Here is a 15,158-nt window from a genome sequence, read left to right as displayed (position 1 = left end):
TGGACCTAAAGGCTTGTCTCCTTCATTTCATTTAGGACAACTCTTAAGGATACACTGGGGTCACAAAGAGTTGGACATGACTGAGCGACTAAACTGAACTGAACATTACAAGAAAACTACATATCAATATCTCTCATGAACATACATGCAAAAATTCTCAACAAAATATTAGCAAATCAATCCATCAATATATAAAAACAATTATACACCATGAAAAATGAGATTTATCCAAGTATGCAAGACTGATTCAACATCTGAAAATCAGTTAATGCAATCCATCACATCAACAAGCTAGAGAAGAAAAAACAGGTAATATCAACATATGCAAGAAAGAAGCATTTGACAAAATCCAACACCCATTCATGATAAAAAAAAAAAACTCTCAGCAAACTAGGAATAGAAAAGAACTTCCTCAACTTAGTAAAAAAGCATCTACAAAAAACCTACAGCTAACATAATACTCAATGGCAAGAAAATAGAAGCTTTCTAGTTTGAGACTGAATTAAAAACATCATACTTGATGGTGAAAATCAGGAAGAAGGCAAGGCTGCCCCTTCTCACCATTCCTTTTCCATATAATACTGGAAGTCCTATATATTTTCGGAAGGAAGAAATTACTTTTGCTTAAAGATGACATGATTGTCAAAGTAGAAAATCCCAGAGAAACAATTACAACAACAAAAAAATCTCCTGGAATAAGAGACTGTAGAAAGGTTGCAGAAGACAAGGTTAATATATTAAAGTCAATCACTTTTCTATTTAGCAACAATAAACAAATAGAATTTGAAATAAAAAATATGGCACCATTTACATTAATACCAAAAATATTTAGGTATAAATATGAGAAAATATATGCAAGTTATATATGAGGAAAACTATAAAAGTCTGATAAAGAAATTGAAGAAAAACTAAATAATTAGACAGCCAGCTTGTGGATAGAAAAGCTCAAGATATCAAGATATTAATTCTTCCATACTCCATCAATAGATTCAATGCAATCTAAATAAAAATCCTAGCAAGTTATTTTCTGGATATCAACAAACTGATTCTAAAGTTTATATGCAGAGGCAAAAGACCCAGAATAATCTACCTGCATTGGAAGAAAAGATGACAGGTGAAGGCCTGAACCTACCTGACTTACTTTCAAGACTTACTTTACTTTCAAGACTTACTTTAAAGCTACATTAATCAAGACAGTGTGATACTGGTGAAAGAATAAACAAAAAGATCAATGGAACCAAGTAGAGAGCCCAGAAATAGACTCATCAATATAAATACAGTCAATCAATCTTTGACAGAGGAGCAAAGACAATATAATGGGGCAAAGACAGTGTTTTTAACAAATGGTGCTGGAAGAAATTCATGTCTAATTTCTTACACCCTTCACAAAAATTAACTTGAAATAGCTCATAGACCTAAACATAAAACACACAACTATAAAACTCTTAGATGATAACACAGGAGAAAGCCTAGGTGACCTCCTAGGCTTGGTGGTGACTTTTTAAGATATAACACCAAATGCAAGATCCATGAAGGAAATAACTGATAAGCTAGACTTGATAAAAATTAAAACTTTTGCTCTGTTAAAGACATTGTCAAGAAAATGAGAAGATAAGCCACAGACTGGGAGAAAATATTTGAAAAGAGATGTCTGGTAAAGGATTGGCCTCTAAAACATACAAAGAACCATTAAAACTCAACAGTTAAAAAAGGAACAATCCAATTTAAAATGGGCAAAGACCTGAACAGACAGCTCACCAAAGAAGATATGCAAATAGCAAATAAGCATACAAGAAGATGTTCCACATCATATGTTATTAGAGAATTGCAAATTAAAGCAGCAATGAGATAGTGCTACACAGCTATTAAGATGGCCACAATCCAAAATACTGACACCACCAAATATTGAAAAGTATGTGCAACAGGCTCTCATGCACTGCTGGTAAGAACACAAAATGATGCAACCACTTTGGAAAACTAAAAAAGAAGAAAAAAATAGCCAGTTTGGAGAAAAACAGCCAGTTTGTCAGTTTCTTACAAAAATAAACATATTCTTACCATAAAATCAGCCATTGTGGTTATTTATTGGTATTTACTCAAACAACTTGAAAACTTACAGCCCCATAAAAACCTGCACATGGATGTTTGTAGCGAATTTATTCATACCCGTGAAGCTTAGAATCAACTGAGACATACTTCAGTAGGCAACCAGATAAACGCTGGTACATCCAGATAATGTAATATTATTCAGCACTAAAATTAAATGAGCTATCAAACCATAAAAAGACACGGAGGAGCCCTGAGTTGCATATTACTAAGTGAGCGATGTCAACCTGAAAAAGCTATACTGTATGATTCCAACTACGCAACATTCTGGGCAAGGTAAAAATACAGAGACAGTGAAAAGGTCAGTGGTTGCCGGGGATTAAAGGGGAGGGAGCGATGAAACAGCACCGGGGAGTGTCGGGGCTGTGAAACCGCTCGGCACGTATCAGCGGTCGACACACGTCATCACACATCTGGCACAGCCCGCGGACCGTGTAACAGAGTCAGTTCTAATGCACAGAGGGACTTGGGTGATGGTGTGTCGCTGTATGCTCATCACCCGTAACGTGCTCATCCCTGGTGGGAACACTGATACTGCCGGAGGCTGTGCACGCGGGGGTCAGGGGACATATGGGAAATCCCTGTACTGAGCTCTCAGTTTTCCTCTAACCCTAAAATGGCTCTAAGAATAAAATCTATTTTTTTATTTAAAAAAAAAAAGGAATGATAAACCCCAAGATCAGGTTCCTTTGTGGAGGGGGTGAAAAGTGATGGGATTGTGGGTACAAACTAAGGGCTTCTAGGATTCTGGTTAGTTCTTCAGTTGAGTGCTAGGTGCCCAAATGGATCATTGATGACTTGTCTTAGTCACTGGATTTACCACCCTTAGTGTTGACCTTAAGAGTACTAGCTGTCTGAGACAACAGCTTTTCCTTACTGTTTAAGCCCCATTTCGAGTTTTGCTATCCAGTTTTCATAGTTAAAATCATCCAAATGAATAATCTCCTAATTTGGATGCAGTACAACTGGGATCTGATTTAGCATAAGCCATCATTTAATCCTATTTTGTTTGCCTAAGTGTATCATTAAAGCCTTAGATTATTAGTTACTTCCAACTATTAAAAAAAAAAAAAGATTTTCTTTGGGAAGAAGAGATTCTCATTAAAACAACTCAGCATTCTCCTAATCCTGAAAGGCATCTTCCTTGAAAACACTCTGATTAAGCCTATGTGATAACAAGGGCAATCAAGACTTCTCTTTAAAAAAAATCTATAAATCACCAAATAGATAAGGAGTCAGGCCATTACTCTTGCCCTCGGCAGAGAGCAGCTTAATCTGACCGGAAGATCACCCATTTCCCATCGGAGCCCTAGGCTGGAGGTCAGACCACACAGCTGAATTCAGCCACCACGGAAGCTCTTGAAAGGAGCACAAAGAATGAAACGGCAGATTTTGTTCAGAAAGGAGCATGTTCTCTGCTGTTTTTGCCAGAGGAATAAAGAACAGTGGCGTATCCACGGAGAAGTCTTACACTGGAGACTTAATAGGGTGTCCTGCTGAAGAAATAAGACCTCTACCCCACCTACGTGCAGATATAAAGAAATGGGTGCTGTGCTTAGCCGCTCAGTCATTTCCAACTCTTTGCGACCCCATGGACTGTAGCCTGCCAGGCTCCTCTGTCCATGGGGGTTCTCCAGGAAAGAATACTGGAATGGGTTGCCATGCCCTCCTCCAAAAGAAATGGGTAGATAAGAAGTAAGGGCCAACAGAAGGGCCTACATGAGCACATACCATTAATTCTATCTACCAGCCATGTTATGGTTTCACCTGCATGGTTTCACTTAACTTTCCAAACAATCCTGCAAAGGTGAGCCTGCTCATTGAACAGGTAAAGATGCAGAGAGCTGCAGCAAACTGCCAAAGGCTGCCCCCTAGCGGCTGATAGAACCAAGGTTCAAACCTATAGCTGACTGTGAATGGATAAAGAAAATGTGGTATATATATATTTTATACAAATAAATATATACACACATACATACCTACACACACACACACACACACACTGGAATATTACTCAGCCATAAAAAAGAACGAAATATTGCCATTTGCAGTAACATGGATGGACTTAAGAGATTATCATACTAAGTGAAGTAAGCCTGAGAAAGACAAATATCATGATATCACCTATGTGAAGTTAAAGTTGCTCAGTCATGTTCGACTCTTTGTGACCCCATGGACTATACAGTCCCTGGAATTTTCCAGGCCAGAATACTGGAGTGGGTAGCCTTTCCCTTCTCCAGGGGATCTTCCCAGGCCAGGGATCGAACCCAGGTCTCCCACATTGCAGGCAGATTCTTTACCAGCTGAGCCACATGGGAAGCCCAAGAATACTGGAGTGGGTAGCCTATCCCTTCTCCAGGGGATCTTCCTGACCCAGGGCTTGGACCAGGGTCTCCTGCATTGCAGGCGGATTCTTTACCAACTGAGCTATCAGGGAAGCCCAGTATCACCTATATGTGGAGTCTAAAAAATGATGCCAATGAACTTTTTACAAAACAGGAATACACTCACAGACATAGGAAACAAACTTAGAGTTACCAAAGGGAAAATTGGGGGAGGGATAAGTGAGCAGTTTGGGATTAACAGACACACACTACTACACATAAAATAGATGATTAACAAGGATCTACTGGGAACTATACTCAATATCTGTAATAACCTATAAGTGAAAAGAATCTGAAAAAGAACTGATATACACACACACACGTGTGTGAGTGTACATATACACATACGGGCTTCCCTGGTGGCTCAATCAGTAAAGAATCTGCCTGCAATGAGGGAGACCTGGGTTTGATTCCTGGGTCAGGAAGATTCCCTGGAGGAGAGGATGGCAACCTACTCCAGTATTCTTGCCTGGGGAATCCCCATGGACAGAGGAGCCTGGCAGGCTGCAGTCCATGGGGTCGCAAAGAGTCAGACATGACTGAGTAACTAAGCACAGAGCACATGTGCTCACGCGGACACACACACACACACACACACACACACACACACACACACATGTACAACCAAATCACTTTGCTATACACCTGAAACGAATACAACATTGTAAATCAACTGCACTTCAATCTGAAAATAAAACCTATATTTGTCTGACTCTAAAGCTTTATACTCTTTGCTTTACATCACACACAAAAACAAGGATGACTGCAGAACGCGGTCTTACAGCAGCCGCTCTTAGCAGGGACTCCTGTCACGTGCAATGCTGGCCACACCAGGAAGATGCAGAGCCAGCTGAACTTAGCAGGAATTCCATCAGGAAGAGGGGCTGCTACCATCCTTGGCTCCCAGCCCACAAAGCCTGGCCCTCTTCCCTGTCAGCCACTTCACGCATGTGTCATCTTGGCCACAAGAGGAGCACGGTTAAAAAATACAGGGTTTGCTGAAGGCAACCACAGCCCTGTCTGCTCCCCGACCAGCTTCACCGTGAAGCTCGCTCCTGACGCTTGTTCTACCACCGGCAATCTCTACAATTACCTAAGGTCCAGCTGGAGACAGCCCTCAGGAGGGAGGCACTGCTGTAGATGGCGTGCATGTACATAAGATGGACCATCAGCTCTGCCAGCCACCAGTAGAAGAGGAGACGGCCCAGCCCCAGGAGAAGGATGGAAAGGCTGGCCTTCGGCGAGGTCTGCTCCTGCTGCTGCATCTAAAGTGGAAACGAAAGAAGTCATCGGATGGCGCCACCGTTTTTAAAACCTTGCAGAGTCCCCCAGACAACGTTCTTTATAACTTTTCATTATCGCTGTTATCTCCGAATGGAGGGTTGGTTTAGGTTGCCTTGGGAACACTCAGTGCTCTTGGGTGGAAAGAATCATGTCTGACAAATCTCATATGATATCACATATACGTGGCATCCTAAAAAATGATACCAATGAACTTATTTAGAAAACAGAAACAGACTCACAGACATAGAAAACAAGCTTATGGTTACCAAAGGGGAACGGGGGAGAGATAAATTAAGAGTTTGGGATTGACAGACACACACCTACTATATATAAAATAGATAACAGACAAGGACCTACTGTACAGCACAGAGAACTATATTAACTACCTTGTAATAACCTATAATGGAAAAGCATCTAACAAAGAGTAAACAAACAGACAGCTAATGGTAGAGAACCCGCTGCCAGTACAGGAGACATAGAGACGTGGGTTTGATCCCTGGAGGGAGGAAGATCCCCTGGAGGAGGGAATGGCAACCCACTCCAGTATTCTTGCCTGGAGAATCCCATGGACAGAGGAGCCTGGAGGGCTACAGTCCATGGGGTGGCAAAGAGTTGGACTTAACTGAAGCGACTGAGCACATATAACTGCATCATTTTGCTGTATACCTGAAACTACTGCCAACACTGTAAATCAAATTATATTTCAATTGAAGTTTTTTAAAAGTCACATCCTAGTTAGAATACTCTGTCCCAGAGTACGAATATAGCTTGTGGGGGCCACAAACTAGCCCAATGCCAAGAACCAAGAAGAGGTTCTGCACCCTTCACCCCAGCAGCAGCCCTGCAAAAACCCAGGGCAGAGGGCAATTCCTGATGTCTCCTAGACAAACACACAAAAACAACAGAGAGACTTCCCTGGTAGTTTAGTGGTTAAGACTCTGTACTCCCAATGCCAGGGGCCCTGGTCTGATCCACGGTCCAGAAACTAGATCCTGTATGCTACAGTGAAGACTCGGTGCAATCAAAAAACAAGCCAAAGCAAACAAACAAAAAACCAACAGAGCGTACATAAGTTTTCTGGATGTTACGATGACATGATTTTATTAGGCTGAAGGCTGCCTTGAAATGCAGAGGGGAAGTGGATGCCTTAATTTTGAACTTGTAGCTGCACACATTGGCAGGCAGAGGATATGGACTCGATTCAGCCTTTGACAAGTAGGGCTCCAGATACCACAAAAACAAGGGCCACCTGGCCCTGGGGAAAGTGATCCAGGCACGATCACTCTGACTTCTCTGACTTCTCCTCTCTTCTAACCATCAGGGCACACTGGGTCCCACTGCAGCCAGGAGGGGCTGCAGGCATAGCCCTGAGAGGTGATGGGTGACCTACACTTCAAGGAATGCATTTTTCATTCTTGAGCATATATTCTACCACAGTCTCAAACTGTCCTCTTCCAGCAAGAAGCCAGACCAAGAAATTCAGGCTGGCACAGTGAAACTGCAATCACCTGAGTGGATGGCTTTCCCCCTTTTGTCATCTGCTGGGTTAGCTACACCCAGGAAAGCTGTTGGCTTCACTTTTTTTAACGTAAGTTTGATCACACTACAGGAATGTCCTTTTTCCTTTCGTTTTCTTCAGTTCATCTGAGAAAGATAATGTGTTAGGAAACGAAAGTATTAATAACTGCTTGGAAAGATCCATGCCACCAGGATTACCAGGGAAAGTGCTGGCTGGTGAGCTTATCCAGGAAGCTAGGCTTCGGTTTGCAGTCTGGCACGGATCACAGCGCACTGTGATTACAGCCTCAGCCAATGCGACACCCTCCCTTTTCCTTCTCCAGGAATAACTGAGGGTAGTTTTCACCTGAGTTCTTATCTCAACTGTGCCTGCTCCGCGAGACCCTACGAAGTCTACAGCAGAGCATCAACGAGCCAGCGGATGGCAAAATCCTCAGGTGACAGACCCCCGACTTGCCTGATTCCTCGTGTCTGCATTACTTGAGAAGAAAAAGGAAGTCACGCAAAAGTCCAACCGTAGGGGCTTGGGACTTGGTCATATGCATGAGTGCACCTCAACCATACGTAGTCACAAAAAAACTTATTTTTTGATACCAATCTGCATAAATCATGAAAGACTGGAGAGAGAGAGACACACCAAAATGGCAGCAGTGATGGTAATCTTTGGATGGTAAGGGTCTTCAGTTATTTTAAACTGTTACTATTTTTGTAACTAGGGGGGAAAGTAATGCAAGTTTACAATAGTGTGAAGACGTTGGTCCTCCCTACTAGAGAGACAAGCGCTCTGTCTCTGTACCCTTCTTGTAAAAAATGCCAAAGTCTCAGGACCTCCTCTGGGGAGCCCAGCATCCTCGACAAGGAGGCCTGCCCCCCTCTCTCTTCTGTGCCAGCCCCCTCTTTATTTCTCCTTAACCGTCCCACTTTGGGGCTTCCCTGGCGACTCAGTGGTAAAGAACCCGCTTGCCAATTCAGGAGCCTCGAGTTCAATCCCCGGGTTGGGAAGGTCCCCTGCAGAAGGAAATAACAACCCACTCCAGTATTCTTGCCTGGAAAAAGCCATGGAAAGAGGAGCCTGGTGGGCTACAGTCCACGGGATTGCAAAGAGTCGGGCACAACTTAGTGACAAAGCAACAACGACCTTCCCACCTCACTCAGAGATTTTCTTAGCTATACGCTAAGTTCCCCTTTGTTCATAATCAATCCTTTTCCAGCTCATAATTCAAAAAGACACATACACCCCAATGTTCACTGCAGCACTACTGACAATAGCCAGGACATGGAAGCAACCTAAATGTCCATCAACAGATGAATGGATAAAAAATATATGGTACCTATATTACACAATGGAATATTATCCAGCCATAAAAAAGAACAAAATTGGGTCCTTTGCAAGGACACAGATGGACCTAGAGGCTATCATACAGAGTGAAGGAAGAAAGAGAAAAACAAATACTGTCTAATAAAGCAAACTCATTTTGACTTAATGAGCATCAACAGACGAAGAAATGATGACGAGCAGAATGTCCATCCGTCTATGGCAGCTAGAACAGTTCACACCAAGGCAATCGGCTGAGCTAAGACACGAGAGGCACCTAACTCCACTCCAGGCCAATGGGCAGGGCCTCTCTTGGTGCCAGACTTTTGGAGGAAAGCAGCTTCCCTGATTGAACGTGATAACAACTCACAAGCAGAACTAACCAAAGACCATCTTTGCACAACTGACTCCAGCTTCTAAATAAGCAACGGTGCACATGACCTGCAGGCCCATGAGCAGACAGCTAGCCCCCAGCTCAGGGCCCGAGGACCAGACCGGCACCCATGGTCTCGGGGCATAACTGGATGTGCAGCCCTGTCCCCGGGAGCAGAGAAGAGACAGGAGGAGAGCCTCTGCCGGAGCAGGACAAAGGGCCACGCCAGGCGACCGGGAAGGTAAGTCTGGCCAATCGCCTGCAGCTCAGGCGACCACATGCCATGGGCAGTCCAGAGGCCCTCCTTTCCCTCCCCAAACAAGGCACCATCTAAAGGACCCGAAGATCTGTAATTAGGAAGAAATACGAGGTGCGTTGTGTGCCTGACTGGCTTTCCGGTAATGACTTACCTACCTTCCCCAGGGCCCAACTTCCTCCCCAGGCTGAAAAAGGCATAATTATGTGGCACCCCTGGACCAGAAGGGCTGGACTTTTCTCTGCAGTGCTCCCTTTTTGATGTTGGATGCCTCCCCATGCAGAGTATGAGAAATATCTATTCCTTAATTGCACAAGCAAACGCAGCAGAAGGAAAACAACCCAGTTTTTCACTCTGTTTTTACTTTAAAAAGAATGGATATCAGTTTTTCTTTAGAGTTGTGTCATTAGTACAATCCCTGTATACCTTCCATCAAGTTGACTCCCTTTTATTTAAAAAACTGTATCTGTTCCTTGTCGATCCGGCAGCAAGAAAAGACACAGCGCACTCAGCTCACCTAACGGGCAGGGCTGCTCATTATTCAACCTCAGCATGCAAAGCATTTCGCCGGAGATGTTTTAAAACAAGGACAGTGCCAACCTTAAGACCACTGGAAACTGCCGCCAATGGGAATTTTTAGTGAAGGCTCCACGAAAAAACACACATTAACTCGTCTGCAAAGCGCACTGTAAAACACATTATATTTTAAAACCTCATTTCATGCAAATTGCATAAAAAGGAATATCAAAGCCTTTCAGAGATATTCTAATGATTCAAGGTGACAGTTCTCAAAGCTGAAAGGTTCTTTCACACACGAATAACACCCACATTGGAGGGCACCACAGAGAAGCCTTCCCCAGACACAACTGTTAACCGAGTCACCTCTGCTCCAGCCTCTGCACCTGGCTCCAGGGCGCTGTGGCCCAAGTCTTGTTCCTTTATAAGGAGGGAGGGCGTTTCTCTCCAGCCCACGGTCACGGGCCAGACCCCTTCCCCGGTAAATGATTCCCTAGTCCCTCCCTGCATCCACACCAAGGCAGGTGATACCCACTGGTTTCTGCCAGAACAGCGAATGGGGCCCGAAGTCGGGGTAGCAGCCGCAGGACTGGGACCTGGCCTGGCCAGCTTGAGTGTCCAGACCCGCACGTCCGCCATGTCACACCGCATCCTCACTCTAATTCCTGTGAGGGTCACCGAGCTGGCAACAAGGCTCCGGTCTTTATTCCCCCCACCCCAACCTGCCCTCCATCAGCCTCTCTTTGCCTCCGTGTTACTGTCTGTGACGTGGGAATGACACAAGCGTCTTACTCCTCGGGGCTGTTGCTAGGATGAAACGTGTTAGAACGTGGAACGCCTGGTTAGGGGTGAGGGCTCAGTGAGTATTCCTCCTCACGGGGAGCATCACTGCAGGTGCCTTCTAGAGCCTACCCCAAACCCTGAGTGGTCTGACTGGGACAGTGACTGCCAGCCCTGGTCGCTCAGGGACTGGGCCCACCCCTGTGGCCACTGCCTGCATCGATCTTCCGCTGACCTCCTCTGAGGCCTGGGATGGCCCCTGCCCAGAATCGTGCCCAGAATGGCCCTTGCTGCCTCCCTCACCTACCAGCCCGGACCCTCAGGGCCTCGCGTCTGGCATAAACTGATGTTAGTTCTCACCCGTGGGAGCCTCCCCAGGAGAAGCCTGAAACTGGCCCCTGGTCCCCAGAGGACAAGGAGAGATCAAAGAAACACGTGGGCAGCTCGGACTGGCAGTGCGGGATTAGTAACCCAGGGAGCGGACAGGCAGGCCTCGTCGTGGGCGCTGCAACACCAGCAGATCTCTGCATCCGCCGGCAGAAGTTTAAAGTTTAAACAGAGGCCTTTTCTGGGTTTAGTCATGTAGGCAGTTCAGATGGTCTCAACGACACCTTCCTCTTTCAAGGTCAAAGCTATGCCCCAGAAATGGCTCCCAGCCTGGGGATGGTGGGCGGAAAGTACATTCCAAGGGCAGGGGAGGGGTGAGGTCCTCCTCACTGGTCCAGACTGTGGGTCAACCAGTGACCACAGCCTTTCAGTGACCTCCTCCAACAACATACTCCAGAAATGACACTCAGTTTTGGATAACAGTAACGACAATAATCGGGTGTACAACACGTCAAGCCACGTTACCTAGATGAAATCATTTAGTCCTTACAACAGTCCTATCCAGGGGTTATTATTATTTTTTCCATTATACTGATAAAAGGAAATGCAGTCACAAATACGGTGAATAACTCACCAAATGCTCTCAAGAAAACAGAGCAGGGATTCAAACCCTGTTACTAAAGGGCTGGGCTCAGGAGTTTTGCTCTTAACTGTCAACCATGTTCCCTATTTAAGCACTGTCTTCCCCTTGGGGCTTCCCTGAGAGCCCAGTTGGTAAAGAATCCGCCTGCAATGCAGGAGTCCCCGGTTCAGTTCCTGGGTCGGGAAGATCCGCTGGAGAAGGGATAGGCTACCCACTGCAGTATTCTTGGGCTTCCCATGTGCCTCAGCTGGTAAAGAATCTGCCTGCAATGCGAGAGACCTGGGTTCAGTCCCTGGGTTGGGAAGATCCCCTGGAGAAAAGAAAGGCTACCCACTCCGGTATTCTGGTCTGGAGAATTGCACGGACTGTATAGTCCATGGGGGTCGCAAAGAGTCGGACATGACTGAGCTACTTTCATTTTCACTTTCTTCCCCTCAGGGCAGGAGCGCAGCCCTCAGCAGGGAAAGTACCCCCCTCCCTGCCCTGGTGCCCCCAACACACACTCCAGCTCCTCACTGCACGGGTCAGCCTGCTCAGAGTAGGACGGGGTGGCCCTAGCCTCCAAGCTCAGCAAATAAACAGCATTTCCTGCCTTTCCCTAGACCTCACCCTACGCTGTCCCCCACCTTACCCCTGGTTCAGCATCTGAGTTCCACAGACCCCTGAGAGACACACAAATGGGGCCCATATTTCTGAAACTCCAAACACCATCAGAGATGGCCTTCGAGTTAACACGGGGGCCTGTGGACAGGCACACTTTTCCCTGTTGGTGACTGGTGCGCACACATTTCACATGCATGCACTACAGAGGCACCTCTTCTATGCTGGCTTCATCTTGGGTATGTAAATTTACACACTAAAGGAAAAAAAAAAAACTGAGCGAAAGAAGTCTCGGGTGGACCTGAGGCTCTCAGTTGAACCACTGTGGTTTGCTGGGCTGGGTGGGTTTCCACAGTGAGGCTCTGCTGCCCCCTGGTGGCCAGTCTCCTCCTGTCCTTCAGGGCCGGGGCATGCTGGCCTGAGAGGCTAAGGACCAAAATTTCAACTCTACCGTTTCCTGTGACATTTACTCAATCACGCGAGCACTGGTTCGGAGCAAACCTTGCTTACAAGCTCTTCTGGCCAGCTTTCTTCCATCCCCTCCCAGCCTTTCCCCTCCCAGCGTCTCTGAAGGAATCCTTTCACTCTGTGAGGTCAGCTCCTTAGTAGTTTAACTCTCCTTTTAGACCCGTTTTTCTCATAGAAGTTGAGTGCCCATAAACACCCCCAGCAACCACAGAAATCACTTGCCTTTTTATTGCCCTGTACCTTATTAAACATCTTGCCATTTCTAAGCTGACTTTTCTAGGAATCCTCCCAGATTACAGAGAAAGGCTTCAATTTGCCTCTTTTGAGTTTCTGCTTTCGGCAACTGCTACCATTTTGAAAGGGGTAAAAAAAGAGAAATAATAGACATAGGTGCAGCCCAGAGTCTCCATACCTGAGTCCCTACTGCAGAAACTCGAGAGAATGAGAGCCTGGGGCTAAGGATTCAGGTGAGCGATGCCCTCAGAGCTTGCCTCTCTATGATAGATTCGGGAGCCTGCAACCCGCCTCTCATATTCCCTCAAGACTCTACAGGGTACAGTCAGAAAGGGGAGATAAGAACTAAAGAGAATGGTGATGTGCCAGACAGGGAAGTACAGATCCCACAGGGATAAACTCCTTAATGGATAAGAGGCGGTTTGGAAAATAATTTGTTTCCTCTTAATGGGTTTAGTCTATGTTTCTCTGAGAATTATTATCTGTCTTCAAGAGAAGGGTGGGGGTGTGCTGTGGATGTTTAGTACAAAAGCTACTGACTGCAATGTTAAAATTTAAAACTCTAAGTTGGAAGATCAGCTGCCATCAATAAGCCACCTTTGGCTTTTACATAACAACTTTAACCATGATTTTCAAACACGGATTTTAAATTCCTTGATGGCAAAAGAATGCTCCCAGGTTACCCAAATTGAAGTATGAGAAACCATATGCTAAACATATCAATACATCCACCTAGAATATCAATTTCACTTAAACATTTGCAGAGGGGAAAAAAGTTTAATGATTTAACTGGCAATTTTTAAACATGAAGTTATTGTTATAATGCAGAAATATAATGTTTTGAATACCATGTGAAATTTTTAAGCCAAGATAAGGGATTTCTAAGCACCCTCCTGTTTGCGCAGGGGGCACCTTTCAGGGTGTCCTCCAGAAATGTGACCAACTGCTGCTGCCCCTGCTCTTCATCATTCCAGGCCCCCCATGTGGGCACATGTGTATACATGTGTGTGCCTGCACATGTGTGCACTGTGTGCGCATACGTGTTATTATTCTCACCTCCATGAGGATTCTTTTGCTGGGGGGGGGGCAGGAATATTCTTGGAGAAACCCTGTTTTTAGGCATCACTGATTACTCACACTTGGGGTGGATTAACCTAGTACACATCTTCCATGAGGCTGGCTGTGGAATGAGGGAAGGAATCCAAAGTAGGAGGGGAAACGAGGTGGGAATGAGGAAGGCAGCTTGCTGTGAGCCTCAGGCAAGACTGCTGTCCAGGAGGCAGGCAAAGTCCTGGGCAGAAACAGCCAGCCAGCCCTAAAGACACACCACTGTACTGCCTTCAAACCCTCTTCAACCCCACTCTGTCATCCCACCCAGGTCCGCCTGAACTATCCCCCAGCCACAGAAGAGCTATTTCATAAGCAGTTTGTGAAAATAAAAGGGCACCAACTGTTTGCCAACCAACAGCTTAGTCGGTGTCTCCTTCCATTTTCCAAGTAAAACCATGAAAACCCAGTTTTCTTTCTCTGGGACTGGCCTGCCTGGGATGCCCCCCCCCCCCAAGGTCCTGGTTGTGCCCAGTTATTATTTCTGGCTGCCACAGTCCACTGGGAATCTGGGTGGGGGACTCCTACAGCCAACATGCACGAGAGACACAGTGACCTTCATTCTGAAGGCTTATTTCCCCAAAGTATTTCACTTGTCAGAATTAATGACAATAATGTGTGTTGTACATTTGTAGGCAACCAAGTATGGGCTTCCTGGTGGCTCGGTGGTAAAGAATCCGCCTGCCAATGCAGGAGGCGTGGGTTCGATCCCTGGGTCAGGAAGATCCCCTGGAGAAGGAATTGACAACCTGCTCCAGTATTCTTGCCTGGAGAATCCCATGGACAGAGGAGCCTGGTGGGCTACCGTCCGTGGGGTCACAAAGAGTCAGACACGATTAAGCGACTAAACAACAACAGTGTGAAAAGACTCATGAGTGGTCACAGCGACAAGGACAGAAGCGTCACGGGCAGGAACACCCACGCAACCCTCACAAGGCTCTACCTGTGCAATGAACTCCGGGAAGCTGAGGACGGGCCCGTTGTGGAAGACTGGGTAGTAGAAGACGTAGGCGAGCATCCAGGACAGGGAGTAGAAGGGCCGCTCAGCGGGTGGGGGCTGCCAGCAGAGCTCCAGGCTGAAGCTGGTGTAGTACAGACAGCGCACGGTCAGCGTGAACTGCAGCAAGTAGTACTCGTTCTCGGTCTGGTACCACCCCCTCTGCGAAGTCACAAGGAGAGAACAACCCTTGAGTGCCGAGGACAGACCCCATCCAATCTCCGGGGAAGGAGATCTCTTCCACGGGCAG

General features: G+C 46.0%; 1 protein-coding gene across 6 annotated transcripts in view; it reads right to left on the bottom strand.

Annotated features, from left to right (window-relative positions):
• HHAT (hedgehog acyltransferase) overlaps window positions 1-15,158 on the bottom strand; it is a 340,025-nt gene that overhangs the window by 245,714 nt on the left and 79,153 nt on the right. For all 6 annotated transcript variants that reach the window (XM_081489707.1, XM_081489706.1, XM_081489704.1 and 3 more), the window contains 2 exons: window positions 14,855-15,070; window positions 5,584-5,755 (listed from right to left, as the gene is read on the bottom strand). In XM_081489707.1, coding sequence (XP_081345833.1) covers window positions 5,584-5,755; window positions 14,855-15,070 — 388 coding nt within the window. The remainder of the gene's footprint in view (window positions 1-5,583; window positions 5,756-14,854; window positions 15,071-15,158) is intronic.

The sequence above is a fragment of the Giraffa tippelskirchi genome, chromosome 5, assembly GCF_054371585.1.
Source record: "Giraffa tippelskirchi isolate mGirTip1 chromosome 5, T2T-mGirTip1v1.2.pri, whole genome shotgun sequence".
Taxonomy (NCBI): Eukaryota; Metazoa; Chordata; class Mammalia; order Artiodactyla; family Giraffidae; genus Giraffa; species Giraffa tippelskirchi.
Note: the sequence above shows the minus strand (reverse complement) of the source record. Positions and strands in the feature narration are given on the sequence as shown.